Below are 14864 nucleotides of genomic sequence, written 5' to 3'. Positions count from 1 at the left end.
AGATAAAATGCAAGTCTAGACCTTGACAACAACAGTAATTCACAGTAAGTCTAAACTGCCCTTATTGGTCAATGGTCATAGAGATAGAATGAAACTATTCTAATATTATGTCTAATTTAAAAAGTATGCTTAAAATTAGATTTTAAGCCCTATCTTCTTTCTTTAGATCCAAGTCTAATGGTAGACAAAATTGTTAAGTAGGAGTGGGGGTTCTTGATCTCTTCTTCTCCATGGTTGCAGGCTCTCAGTGGCCTGGTGCACCTTGCTCTCTCCCATTCCAACATTTGTTCAACCCACTCATCTAGGTTGGTAAGTTTCTGGATCTAATCCAAACCAATAAACAAATAGTTAATAAAGCATCATCCTCTTTCTACTTTGCAAATGCTATTTTCTGTCAGAAAAGAAGGTCTGCTACTCTACTTGGGAGATCCTAGTTCAAGTGTCACTTTTTGTAGGAGGTCCTCTGACCATAGTCCAAGACAGATTTAGATGCAGCTTTTTCATGCTCCCCAAGCAACTCCTGATCATATACATTACAGTTCTCATTAGAAATCAACAGTGGTAGAATTCTAAGTTGTTTTTTGTCTCTCTGACTCCCACACTGAACAAAGAGCTACACTAATTATTATTCATGTGTATAACCCCAGCAGTTGGCATAGTGCTTGGCTATGGTAGGTAATCGAAAACAATTTCTTGAATAAATGAATACAGTGTTATTCCTTGAACAGGAATTTGCAATTAACAAGACCCATATGACACCCACATAGGGAACCACCTACTTGGTTGGCCATCCACTCTGCCAGTAGGTTCCACAGAAACTAAAGCCAAAGAAGAATAAGGTACACATAATTATATAAACTGTCCCATTAAAGGAGATAATTTTAGTAACTCCAATTAAAGCTACGAAATAATGAATCTTTAAAGTTTAAAAAAGTCAACTAACTAGGAAAATAAATTATACTTCAAAAAAGTGTGAACTAATTAGTCTATGGAAAAGAATCTGAAAAACTGGTAATCAACAACCAAGAAAATGCCAGAGTGCAAGAATTCTAAAAGCCTGCAAACATTTAATTAGGAGACAGATTAATTTCACTGGACAAAGGTCAGCACTGTCTTGAGCTGAAAACATCATTCAATAACTGGGTACTACTGTGAGCGAGACACTGCTACATGATGAACATTTATTTCTTGTTCTTAAAGAATGTGGTGTCTAGCGGATGAAAAGGACAGACTGCTGCAATTCAAAATACAATGTAGTAAGCCCAGTGAGAGACATATGCACATTACCTATGTGTGGGAATACAAAAAAAGACCTTTGGGGAGGGGTAGGAAAGAGGTTCCAGAAAGAGTCCAGGAAGAGCTGATCCTTGATTTGAGCAAGACTTCTCCAGCAGTAGCAGGAGATTCTTGACAGACTACAAAGCATAAACAGAGGCAAGAAACAGCAGATTTATGGAGCCACTGGGATACAGAAGCCTCAGGTTTCCCTTGAGTTCAGTGGCATCACAGAGGAGCATAGATAGTTCATTACATAAGGAACCACACTTCTTCAATCATACTCCCCTCTAGGTTGCAAAGGAGATCCATGTACTGGCTTAGATGACTTACTTTTAAGGAAATCTGAGGGAGGTAGCGTGGCAGTGTAGAAAGTTTTGGAATCAGCCTCAGTTTGGAATCTCGACCACCATTCAAGGTATGACCTTGGATAAATTATTCTTTAAGCCTCAGCTACTTCATCTGTTAATGGGAATGAACCCCAGACATTTAGAATTTTTACAAGGATATCAAGACATATGTAAAGCATTTGTGCCTGGCACTGAGTAGACACTCAATGCATGGAGTTTCCTTTACCCATTCTCATTCTCAACGATTAGTTCTAAACCAAGTTTTCCTTCCTTTTTTGCATCATTACAGATTGGACCTCATTTGCTGGGTTCCACAGTTCACTGTCCAGTCTATATATCTGTCACATTTTTTGGATCATCTCTTCTTTGAGTGCTATTAGGCTCTGGTGCCTTGTTCCTCCCTTCCTCTGATCCCCATATCCATCTCCTGATTTCCTTTGTACTTTCGTCTTTAAATGGCAATTTTCTCTTTTCTTCATTCACCTGGCTCCTGGAAGTTTTTTTCTTGCCCATTAAGTCCACTTAAATTAAGTCCCATAAATTTCAGGGCCACCAGTGTGCTCCACAAAGATCAGCACTAACCCAAGACTCTTTCACTTTCACATAGTGGTTAAAGCACTGCTGGTTCTCAATCAGTCATATTTACTGCATCCTACAAATCAGCCTTCTTTTATGATTGGTATTCTGGTGACATTCAACATTGTCAGGTAAGAAATTCATCTTCCAGAAGGACAGCTATCCTTAGATATGTGGCATTTTACTCCATGAAGTCACTAGTCTTTAGCTTTTCTAGGGACCAAGGTGAGTCACTAGCTCAGCTGGAAGAATTCTGCTATTGAATCATTCATATTTTACTGATTAAGTTACAAGTTTGGGGGAACTTAGTTTGAATACTGAATAACATAAAATTGCTAGACTTGGCTTCTCTTCTGAAGGCTGCCAGAAAAAAAAGTTCACAATTAAGATAAATGGAAAGAGGGAAAGCTGCCCTAAAGTAAAACCAGGTCGATATTCTTGGTTCAAAAGCATTTATTAATCACATACATATGTCATATACTCTGCCAGATGTTTTCATATGTGTTTGTTATCCTCAGAACAGCTTTGTGATGTAATCATTTCTATTTGACAGATGACACACTGGGGCTTGGAAAGGTTAAGTGACTTGTCTGGTCATGAGGCGATTAAGCAATAGAATGAAAATCTGAATCCAGGTTTGGCTCAAAATTCAGAGCACTTTCCACTGAACCACAGTTCATCTATTCAAACAGCCCTATCCCTAATCAGTAAGAATGTAATAATGATAGTCGTTACTTAACATTTATTTAGCTTGTTTTCATGCAGCATGAAGGGTGCTAAGTAATTTATGTAAAAAAATCTAATTAAATGCTCACAATTGTCCTATAAGTTAAGTTTCTCAACACCTACATTTTACAGTTAAGGAAACTTGAGTTTTATACAAATTCATTACTTGCTCTGTTCCACAGCTGGTAAGGAGGGCCAGAGTCTAAGCCTAGGTCTAATTTCAGAACTCATTGCAGGAAATTCCACCTAGTCCTGGCTCCAACTCAGCTAGTCATTTGATAGTTCTGTCTCAATTTCCTTGTTAATTAAACAAAGACATCATTATTTGTTCTTTCCTATTTCACAGAGATACTGGCATTATAAAATGAGAACGTGTATAAGCTTTAAGAAGGGAAATTTCTATATAAATTTAGGGCACAGTCACAAGTTTCACTCAGAGCTTCCCTATTCCATGATCATAAAGGGATTTAGCTGACATCATTAGCTCTCAAACATCCTCTGAAGCGGGTAGAGTATTATTATCTCCACTTATCAAAAAGCTGAAGCACAAGGAGATGATGTAATTTGCTAGTTGGTGGCAGAGCTGGGAATAAAACCCAAGATTTCTAACTCCCACTGTTTATGCTCTTCTGGTAAGTCCTATTTCTGCACTTCAAGTTAATTGCCAATTAGACAAGAGTAGAATTATTGCAGTGTCCATTTCAAAATACAAATTAAATACTCACAGAAATTAAATTTTCTATTGCACTGACACTAATATAATCTATAAGGTTGTTAACCCTCACATTCTAGAAAAAATGCACAAAGAATCAGAAAAGCTTTCCATTTCTGTAGTACAGACTTCAGCTCTTTGGCTTTCACAAACAACTTATTATTAATCAAAGGTTACCTACTTTCAACCAGTGAGTGACTCTTAAGGTTTCATAAGGAACATAAAGCATTAATATTAAATTGTTCCCTCATAAAATTGGATAAACATCAAACATATTCTCACATCATAAAAAACTAATATATCTATACAATTTGACTTGGAAATGTTTCTAACATACCAACGACACCCTGAGCTCAAAATTCAGGTTCTAAAGCAACAGCATAATTAAAACAATAAAAGTACACATGGCATCCTTATGATCATTCTTCTCCTTGTACAGAAATCAAAATAATTTTGTGCTTCCCACCTATGCCCTGCCACAGATGCACAAAAAACTTAAAGGAAAATAAAAAGTAGTAATGGGACCAATTCTCTGTCTTTAATTCTCTGGCTTAATTAGAGGACACAAGTTTAGTGTTCGGTCTAGTTACCAGATTAACAGCTTTTCCTCATTCTTGTTTTTGAGAATAAAACAATGATCTTTCAATTATCACTAGCTTGATAATTCTGCAATTATCACATGAACCAAAGAGCAGAAATAAGAGAAAGAGAAAGAATTTCCACTCTCAAAACTGGGAACTAAATACTGGAGTTCGTAGATGAATTATTACTCCCTCTGACTGACTGAATTACAGACGTACAAATGAAAAATCTGTCATTTTGTTATAAGGACAAAAAATAAGTCATAGGAACCCAAAGCTTTTTTCTAATGTGACAGAGAATTTGCTTTTTGAGATGTCTCGCTTGCTTGAGATGTCTAAATTCACTCCTGACTATATATAAAAGTCCTACCACCTTAACAACATGCTACGAGGTGAAAGCAAATGACACTCTACATAGGACTCCGAGTTTTTTCAGAGGTTGTTTTTATACATTAGTCAAACTTTCTTTTGAGAAAAATCTGTCTTGGTTTCCCTAATTGAAATCAATCACATCTGCTGGTGCAGGGTCTCTCACATCTCTTGATCTTTAATAGAATTTGAATCACCTGGGGATATTTTTAATGGAAAATATGTTTTGGAAGGTAGCAGTGGAGACTGGGAGAGAGTTATGTCCAACAAGCTCCCAGGTGATGTCAATGCTACTGCTTGATGGACCACACTTTGAGAAGCAGCACTCTAAAGAATATTTCCAAATAGGAATAGCCTTAATCAGATGTTTATTCCCAAAACATACAGACTCCACAAGAATTTATAAAGGGAGATAATATTCTAGAGCCTAAACAAGGTATTTGCTCCCACACCCTTTTCTGGTGATTTTCTCCATCTGGTTGCAAGCCCAATGTATTATCTTAATAAAGAGCAACTTTCAAGAATGTTTTTTGTGTTGACAATTTATTATGGCTTGACTGGGGCTTGTACGGACACAAACCCCTCAAATCCTCAAGCCTTTTATGATAAAAGAGTTGATTCAAAATAAATATTTTAAAAAATATGTCAAAAAGACTAATGAATAAGTGACATTTACAAATAATTTGTAAGAAAATCATTTGGGATTAATAACTTTCATTTCCCCCACAAAATAAATAGCTCATGTATTTTAAAGAAGATACCTCTCCTTAAATAGGAGAAAAAAGCCCAACAAACATAGGCATGCCCATGGCACAGTTATAATATGAATTATTTTTAGTGACAAAAATTCCAAGATTAATATACAGAAGTGTTTGAGGAGGATTACACACTATTAAATTTGTCCTAAAACCTGGGGGAGAGTTCAGGGAAAGAGAACAGCTGGTAAATTTAAGAAAAACTTTAAATGGAGAAGATTACACATGAGAGCAACAGTCCATTCCCACTAAGAGAACCAATAAATCCCTACAAACTTTCATTTTTAGGTTTTTAATAACATTTTCTTTTCATGACTATTAGTCCAACTTCCCTCCAAAAATCTAACCAACCGTCATAAAAATTAAGTTGGCAATAGATCCATCTGTCTATACTCCATGTTTACCCTTAGATGCTTTTCAAGCCAATGAAGGTAGTCTGTGGTGGAAGGAGCAAGAGTAAGCTCCCTTTCAGAAGGAAACCCCTCATTTTGAGCATCTTTCCGTTCTTTTCCAGTGTTAGCTGCCTCAGTGCTTGCGTGCACTCTTCAGCCCCATAACCATGAAGGTAGCAGCTGTCAGTTTCTCATAAACAAGGAACATGAGAGCAGCAGTGAGGACTGTCTGCAGCAGTTTGGCTTCAAGGCCTTTGTAGAGTCCCATTATTCCAAAACGCCTAAAAGGAAAAGAGGTAAAGTTTGAAAAAATAAAAGGTTTTCTTTATAAAAGTCAACTACTACATGAAAGATGCTACTTTGACAGCTACGTTGCAAAGGTTTGTTCTTAAGATCAAAACAAGCAATGGAGGTACAGGCATACCTCATCTTACTGTGCTTTGCTTCACCGCACTTTGCAGACTGCATTTTTAACAAAATGAAGGTTTGTGGCAGGAGCAAGTCTTTTGGTGACATTTTTCCAACAACATGTGCTCACTTCGTTTCTCTGTGTTACATTTTAATTAAGGTATGTACATTGTTATTTTAGGCATAATGCTATTGCACACTTAATAGACTACACTATAGTGAAAACATAACTTTTATATGCACTAGGAAACCAAAAAATTTGTGTGACTCGCTTTATTGCAGTATTTGCTTTATTGCAGTGGTCTCAAACTGAATCCAGAAAACAGGTATGCCTATTTTAGGTTCCAACCCAGCCTCCTGTGGTCAATTACTTCTTACCTTTAAAAATATTTTGGTTCTGACAAAAGTTTAGTATTCATGAGCTGCCAATACTTTCTTGTCTTTATAGTTTAACCACTGATTAATGGAATGCTCTCAGTATCCCTTTGATAGGATGCCAATCCTAAAACCTAAAACCATCAGCAACTCCAGGGCTACATATAGCATGCATATTGAGATGTTCAAATTAATCAGGTTCTCCATTCAGAAGCTATTACTACATTTTATATATTTGCTATGTATGAAAACCCATTATTTGGGGCAACTCGTGATAAATAGGAATGCAAAGCCTAACTCATGAATTTCTAGTTCAGTGACTGACATGAATTATGTTGACCCAAGAAACAAAGACAAACTTGGTGTTTCTTGAGGTAAGATCCACCCACATCAAATGGGGTGGGATGGGGGGGATGATTTGGGTGTTCTTTTTTCACTTTTATTTTTTATTCTTGTTCTGGTTCTTTCTGATGTAAGGAAAATGTTCAGAGATAGATTGTGGTGATGAACGCATAACTATGTTATCATGCTGTGGACAGTGGATTGTATACCATGGATGATTGTATGGTGTGTGAATGTATTTCAATAAAACTGAATTTAATAAAAAACAAACAAACAAACAAACAAAAAAAACCCCACCAGGGTTTGTTTAGAAATGTAAATAGTCAGGCCCCACCCCAGAGGGGAGGCACGAATCTGCATTTTAACAAGCACCTCAGGTGATTCTTTTTTTTTTAATTCAATTTTATTGAGATGCATTCACATACCATGCAGTCATACAAAGTGTACACTCAGTTGTTCACAGTACCATTATATAGTTATGTGTTCATCACCAAAATTAATTTTTGAACATTTTCATTACCACACACACAAAAATAATAATAATAAAAATGAAAATGAAAAAGAACAATTAAAGTAAAAAGAACACTGGGTGCCTTTTTTTTTTTTTGCCCCCATTTTTCTACTCATCCATCCATACACTGGACAAAGGGGAGTATGGTCCAATATGGCTTTCCCAATCACATTGTCACCCCTCATAAGCTACATTTTTATACCATTGTCTTCAGGATTCAAGGCTTCTTGGTTGTAGTTTGACAGTTTCAGGTATATACTGCTAGCTATTCCAATTCATTAGAACCTAAAAAGAGTTGTCTATATTGTACGTAAGAGGGCCCACCCAGAGTGACCTCTTGGCTCCTTTTGGAATCTCTCTGCCACTGAAGCTTATTTCATTTCCTTTCACATCCCCCTTTTGATCAAGAAGATGTTCTCCATTCCATGATTCTGGGTCTAGATTCCTCCCCAGGAGTCATACTCCATGTTGCCAGGGAGATTTACTCCCCTGGGTGTCAGATCCCACGTAGAGGGGAGGGCAGTGATTTCACCTGCCAAGTTGGCTTAGCTAGAGAGAGAGGGCCACATCTGAGCAACAAAGAGGCATTTGGGAGGAGGCTCTTAGGCACAGTTACACGCAGGCTTAGCCTCTCCTTTGCAGCAAACAGTCTTGCCAAGGGCAAGTCCCGCGGTAGAGAGCTCAGCCCATCAAACCACCAGTTTCCTATGCCTGTGAGCACATCAGTAACCATCGAAGTGGGGAAGCTCAGATGATTCCTAACCACACAAAAGTTTCCAGAGGCCTGGTATAGTATAATGTCCTATCCAATATAGTAACTACTAGATATGTGGCAATTAAAATTACAATGAAAAATAAAAAAAATTCATTTTCTCAGTTGCACTGGCCATATTTATTTACTCAACAGCCACATATGGCTAGTGGCAATCCTTTTGGACAGTGCAGATATTTCCGTCATTGTAGAAAGTTCTAATGGACAGAATGAAAGGTCTTTATTCATCAATAGCTTACCAAGCACCCGAGTTTGAACACCTGGCTCCGTTTCTACCTGTCTGGTGTTGGGCAAGTCACTTTAAATCTGTTTCTTCAACTGCAAGACTGGGAATATAATCACCCTTCTGCACTCACGAGGTTGCATGAGAACCAAACAAGATAAAAGATATGAAAACACACTGGGTTGGAAAACTATATAATCCTATAGATCGCTATTTGATTGTACCTTTGAACTTTCTTATTAACTACATCTTTCTTAACTTGCACACTGCTGGTAGAAACAGAAAATGGTATTGCTTTTTTGGGGTCAATTTGGCAATGTCTATCAGAAATTTTGCTTCAACTCCTTAACCATGTAATTCCACTTCAAGGAATTTTCTCCACAAGTATACTTGCTCAGGTGTACAAAGATAAATTTATGGGCTATTCATTCAGCAATGTTTGTAAAGACAAAAGCCTGGAAACAACCTAAATATCCATCAATAGGTGAACTGGTGAAGAAATTATGGTATACTATAAAACAGAAAAGTAGGTAGTCATTACAAAGAATAAGGTAAATCTATAGATACCTATGTGAAGAGATATTTGTGATACTAAGTTAAAAAAAGGCAATTTGCAGAACAGTTGTACCATATGATACCATTTATATAAAAATGAATGTGCAAAACATGTTTTATATAAATTTTATGCTAATATCTACATTTAACTGTTAACTTCAATTTGGTGACTTTTGACTTACATATACACCCATGAAATGATCACCACATTCAAGAGAGTGAACATATCCATCACCCCCAAAAGTATCCTCAAGTCCCTCTGGAATCATTCCCACCCTCTGCCTACCCAGGTAACCAATGATCTGCTTTCTGTCACCAGAGTTTAGTTTGCATTTTCTGAATTTTATATAAACGGAATCATACAGTATGAATTCTTTCTTTGTCTGGCTTCTTTCACTCAGCATAATTATTATGAGCTTGATCCATGCTATTGCATGTATCAATAATTCCTTAAGTTGTCTATCTATTCGCTCCATGATGGACATTTGGGTTGTTTCCAGCTTTGACTATTAGAAATAAAGCTGCTATTAACCTTTGTGTACAAGTCTTCGTATAGACATATGTTCTCGTTCATCTTGCGTAAATACCTTGAAGCGGAATGACTGGGTCCTATGGTGGGTGTATGTTTAACTTTCTAAAGAAAAATCAAACTATTTTCCAAAGTAGATGTACCATTTTATATTCCCATCAGCAGTGTAGGAAAGTTCTAGTTGCTTTGCATCCACCAACCCATGGTAAGGTGAGTATTTATTTTTTACTTTATACTAATTCTTTGTCTTTGATTTGATTGTTTATCCCCAGCATATTCTACTTCTGTAATAGACTTATTTATTCTGAAAGTACTCAGTATTTAGGCACAACAATAAAGTTTAGCAGCTTTTGCTTCAAAGGAGGCCCTGCCTTATTTGACTTCCCTAAGTGTCAGTTTCTTTAAGTGAAACATGGATAGACAATAGTACCTGTGTCATGGGGCTATTGTTAGGATTGAGATTGCCCACATAAAGCTTCTAGCTCAGTGCGTGGCATACAGTAAATGCTCAAAAGTATTGGTTATTCTTAACATTCTCCTACTCTTTAACATCATCTATTACTTCTTCTACTGCCCCCCTCTGTTCCCCACATCTATAACTACTCCATCATATCTGCTTATTCCTATTTATATCCTATGAGAGTCACAGGATATGTCATTGACAGAAATGTCTCTATATTATTTTACAGGTCTCTATGTTACGAGAGGGTTCCCTTTCTAAAGGAGTTCTGTGTATTTGTAACTAATGAAGAATAAGGATGTGAACTTTTCCATAGTTTCCCAAAATGTTGTCATGTTGCATTAAGTTCCTAAAATGAGAAATGTCTGATCAGAGCATGTAAGGGAGAAGTTTTCTGTTTTCTAGGCAGCCACTGCCAAAGCAGAACAAGATGGGTAAATCCAACCACTCCCTGGAAGACACAGCCGTTGAAAAGATAGGACAGAACGTGAAGAATCTACAAAGCTTACCTTATTCGTTGGTGAAGAAGATAGAGAACATTCCGAAGACTTCCCAATGTTCTGTTTTCTGGGTTTAGTCTGTGACGTCCAAACTGGGGAGAAAGGAAAAAAGATAAATAATAAGTGTTTATTGCTGTTTTCTTTACCTTAATTTCTACCTGGCCAGGAAATTATGTTGGAATAATGTTGTGCTGATTTGAATGTATTATGTCCCCCAAAAAGCCATTATCTTTGATGTAATCTTGTGTGGGCAGATTTTTCAGTTTTGATTAGATTGTGACTCTTTGAGTGTTTCCATGGCAATGGGCCCCCTGCAACTGTGGGGGATGACTCTAATTGGATAATTTCCATGGAGGTGTTGCCCTACCCATTCAGGGTGGGTCTGAATTAAATTACTGGAGCATTATATAAGCTCAGACAGAAGGAGCAAGCTTGCTACAGCCAAGAGGGACACTTTGAAGAAAGCACAGAAGCTGCAGATGAGAGACAGTTTGAAGACAGCTGTCGAAAGCAGACTCTTGCTCCGGAGAAGCTGAGAGAGGACTAATACCCCAAGTGCAACTAAGAGTAACATTTTTGAGGAACTGCAGCCTAGAGAGGAACGTACTGGGAGAAAGCCATTTTGAAACCAGAACTTTGGAGCAGACACCAGCCACGTGCCTTCCCAGCTAACAAAGGTTTTCTGGACACCACTGGCCATCTTCCAGAGAAGGTACCCAATTGCTGATGTGTTACCTTGGAAATTTATGGCCTTAAGACTGTAACTGTGTAACCAAATAAACCCCCTTTTATAAAAGCTGATCCATCTCTGGTGTTTTGCATTCTGGCAGCATTAGCAAACTAGAACAAATGTCTTATCATATATAATAATAAAAACATCCAATTAGCACTGTGGATTTTATTAATCCTCTCTTTTCCAAAGAAATAAGTGTGAGGCAAGCATGAAAATTTTTATTTTACAGAGAATTATGGGGAAAATTCTACAAAACAAACAAACAAAATACCTAGGATGATGACTTAGATGCTGATGGTAGTGTTTAACTTTAAGAAGCTATGGTCAACACTCATCAACTAGAACCTCTGCAGTCTAAGCCCTTCATAGTACATGTTCTAATTTAAAAAGTGTTAAAACATGTTTATTTGGATGCTGAATTCCTTTATTCAGCACCAATTTAAAATTACATTAATAATATTTTTAATAGAAAAATTTGTTTTTGAACTAAAATTATCCTTACTACTATTCCTAATTAATTTATCCAGCAATAACTAGTGTGAATTTTCCCTCCAAAGCAGATCTTGATTCTGTCTGTGTCTTATCTCTCCACCTCACTGCTACCACCCTAGTCTAGGCCACCATCACTCTCACCTACATTACATAAATGGCCTCTTACCTGATCGCATCTCTTTCTCTCTTAGCCTCTTTCTGACCAATGTGCCACATCAAGAGCCACAGTAATATTTTCAAATTATAAAACAGATCATGTTACTTCATTGCATAAAGCCCTTCAAAGACTCACCATTACAGTGAGAATAAAATCTAGGATTCTTATCTCCAGGCTCCCTTCTTACTATGACAACCTCATCCTGAACCACTCTCCAGCCGAAGTGGCCTCCTCTCAGTTTCTAGAATTTATCATGCTCTTAGTACATTATGTTCTCTCTACCCAAAATGCTCTTTCCTCCACTTTTTGCACAACTGTACCCTTATCTTCCTTTAAACATTGATTTAAATATGCTGTCTCAGAGAAGCCCTTCACCAATCATCCTATCTAAGAAGATCCTTGGTGCCCCTCTCCACTAAATCATAGAATGCTGTTCACTGCTTTTGTAGCTCTTTTCTCAATTTGTCATTATATATTTATTTCGCTTGTTTAACCTGTTCAATTTATCTTCCACTAGCTCTATGAGGACAGGGATTATAACCATTTCATTCACCATTGTGAACTGAGTTCCTAACAGAGAGTGGGTGCTTAATAAATATTTGACTGAATAAATAACTGAATGAATGAAAAAATGGAAATTTGAAAGTGCTTCAGAGACACTAAATAATTAGTTCTCCTGAATGAACCAAGAAAATTAACCTCTGATTTTGTAAATGATAATCTGCCGTAGGATACCGAACAAATCACACTGAATAAGAAGGAAGCAAATTTATGCTTTAAGAATCTTCTTCCACATATGGATTTTCTGAGACACTATGTTTCCTAAGAAATTACAAATTCAACATTCATTCCAAACTTAATAGGAAACAAACCGATGTGCAGCCTGATGAGTAGAATATCAAACAAACAGAAAATAGATGAGGAATACTCTGGCCTACCAACTGACTACTTTATTGCTTTATTAATATCCTAAGAGGTTGGCGCTTTTAAACAGAAACCATGCATTTTAGAATGTTGTTTGACTAACTGCAGGGATAATCCCAATACTCACCCTCAGAATTGACTGTACTGTCTGCATGGGGTAGGTGACTGTGGTGGCAATTGCTTTGGCTATTGCACCAATGACGAACACATCCAAAGAAGAAAGCTGGAAAGCAAAGAAAGAAAGAAGCCCATCAATCTTAACAACAAGAAAGTATCAGAGACAATTATTTTGCTGCTTTCAAAATCAAAGATTACCTTCATCCGTTTCTTTAAAAGCTGCCGTTTCAAACCCTCATAGAACATGAACTGGATTGCAGGATTGAAGACCAATAGCAAGGAGGGAAACGTGCCATTCCACAAAGCCAGGATTCCTTCATCCCGAATTATTTGGTGAAAAGCATCTAAGCAAGAAATCAGGGACTTTCAAACTGTATGATACAATTCCCTAACTAGAAAAGTCAACATGAATTTTGTTGAAATGTACTTAGAACACAAATCATATTGGTTCTATTAAGATTTCCTTCTTGCAATGATATTTTAGGGGCAAGTTCATAGGTTACTACTTTTTGGTGAAAATCAGAAATTGATAGTCACCAAGTTACTGAGAGACCAACTTCAATCATAGGTAACTTTTTCTGAAAATGTGGGGTTAGAATGTCAAGTTTTCCCAAGTAACCATCATCACCACCAGGAATTCTGTATTAAAGAGAATTGTGACTGATAGGCCAGGTATTTCACAACCAAGTCCATACAACAAAAGACAAGATAGTTCCCTGAAGTCCTTTATAGCAGATTTGATTTACAAGAAAACTGCTCTCATTCCTATAGGTTATCTCTGAATTATTTAATATACAAAGATGAAAACACGGAAAAGGAGAAACTGGCAACATAGAACTATTAAAAAGCAGCTCAAAGACAACAGATATTAATCTGGTATCTATCCAAAGACAACGCCAGGAAAAAAATGTATAGTAGATTATTCTTTAAAAATACTCATCCCTTCCCATGGGAGCAGTATCTACTCGACCACTTGTCTTTGGGCTTGGCCATGTGATGTGCTTTGGCCTACAGGATGCTCGCAGACAAAATGGAAGTACGGATTTGAAATATGCTTGTAGGATATGGATGTGTCCTCTTGTGCTTTTGCCATCACCATGAAGAGGAGCCAGGAAGAGGACAAGAGATACATGGTGCAGGGACTCCCAAGCTGGAGTCTGTCTAGATCAGGCAGTCCATAGACACAAGAGATAAATAAATGCTTAATGTTCTATGCTTTGAGATTTGACATTGTCTGTTATGCAGCATTACCACGGCAACAGATTTCAGCAAAGAGAAAAGAAAACCTTTAAATAGGATCTCACCCAAAAGACACTTACCAAAAATACCTTTGTAGTTGGTTGGTACAATGTCTTCATTCCTAAATTTTGCCCCCTGCAGCTTCAGTCTGGTGTTTACCACCCAGAGTGGAGTTGTCAGCAACACATTCACTACTCCTTTAAAAAGAGAGAGACAAAAGGAAAGCAAAATATAACCTTTTAAGCTTTGTTTTTTCATGTCAAAGTTTTCACATATCAATGTTCCATTTATATCCAACTAGGAGACCTAAGACAAGAGGTTTCTTTGTCCTGCGGTACAACACAAGCCACTACTATTAGAAGCAATTCAGAAGCCTTGCTGAAAGCAAAATGGCTGGTAACAGCATTTCTGGACATGAAAAGAGTAGAGTTTTCTCCTTTGTATAATAGGAGACAATCTGCCATTTTATACAGCATCCAAAGTAGCAATTTTGATATAATTTTAAAACAATTCAAAAACAAAACAGCTCTAGAGAGGGAAAGTAGTTTATTGAGCACATGCAAAGTCCACAACAATACGAGATAAAACATACACAAATTCCAAGTCACATATAAGTAGCTCATATGGTTTTAATTGAGTAGGTGGAAGAAAATGGTGAAATTTCAAAAGTGCTTCAGTAGGGACGAGAAGCTCACAGAAGAGTTCCTCGTGACTTAAGGAATTAGGATTTGCAGGCAGCAAGCAGTAGTTATGAATAGTCACAAAACACCTGAAAGAACTTCATAAGCATC

At 37.1% G+C, this 14864-nt stretch overlaps 1 protein-coding gene across 2 annotated transcripts in view; it reads right to left on the bottom strand.

The window, feature by feature from the left end:
- Positions 1-2636: 2636 nt before the first annotated feature.
- Positions 2637-14864, bottom strand: part of SLC25A17 (solute carrier family 25 member 17) — a 72651-nt gene continuing 60423 nt past the window's right edge. For both annotated transcript variants that reach the window (XM_037846110.1, XM_037846111.1), the window contains 5 exons: positions 14154-14270; positions 13033-13178; positions 12845-12940; positions 10421-10503; positions 2637-6017 (listed from right to left, as the gene is read on the bottom strand). In XM_037846110.1, coding sequence (XP_037702038.1) covers positions 5870-6017; positions 10421-10503; positions 12845-12940; positions 13033-13178; positions 14154-14270 — 590 coding nt within the window. In that variant the 3' untranslated portion in view covers positions 2637-5869. The remainder of the gene's footprint in view (positions 6018-10420; positions 10504-12844; positions 12941-13032; positions 13179-14153; positions 14271-14864) is intronic.

The sequence above is a fragment of the Choloepus didactylus genome, chromosome 8, assembly GCF_015220235.1.
Source record: "Choloepus didactylus isolate mChoDid1 chromosome 8, mChoDid1.pri, whole genome shotgun sequence".
Lineage (NCBI taxonomy): Eukaryota > Metazoa > Chordata > Mammalia > Pilosa > Megalonychidae > Choloepus > Choloepus didactylus.
The sequence above is the reverse complement of the archived record's forward strand: the minus strand, read 5'-3'. Positions and strand labels throughout refer to the sequence as shown.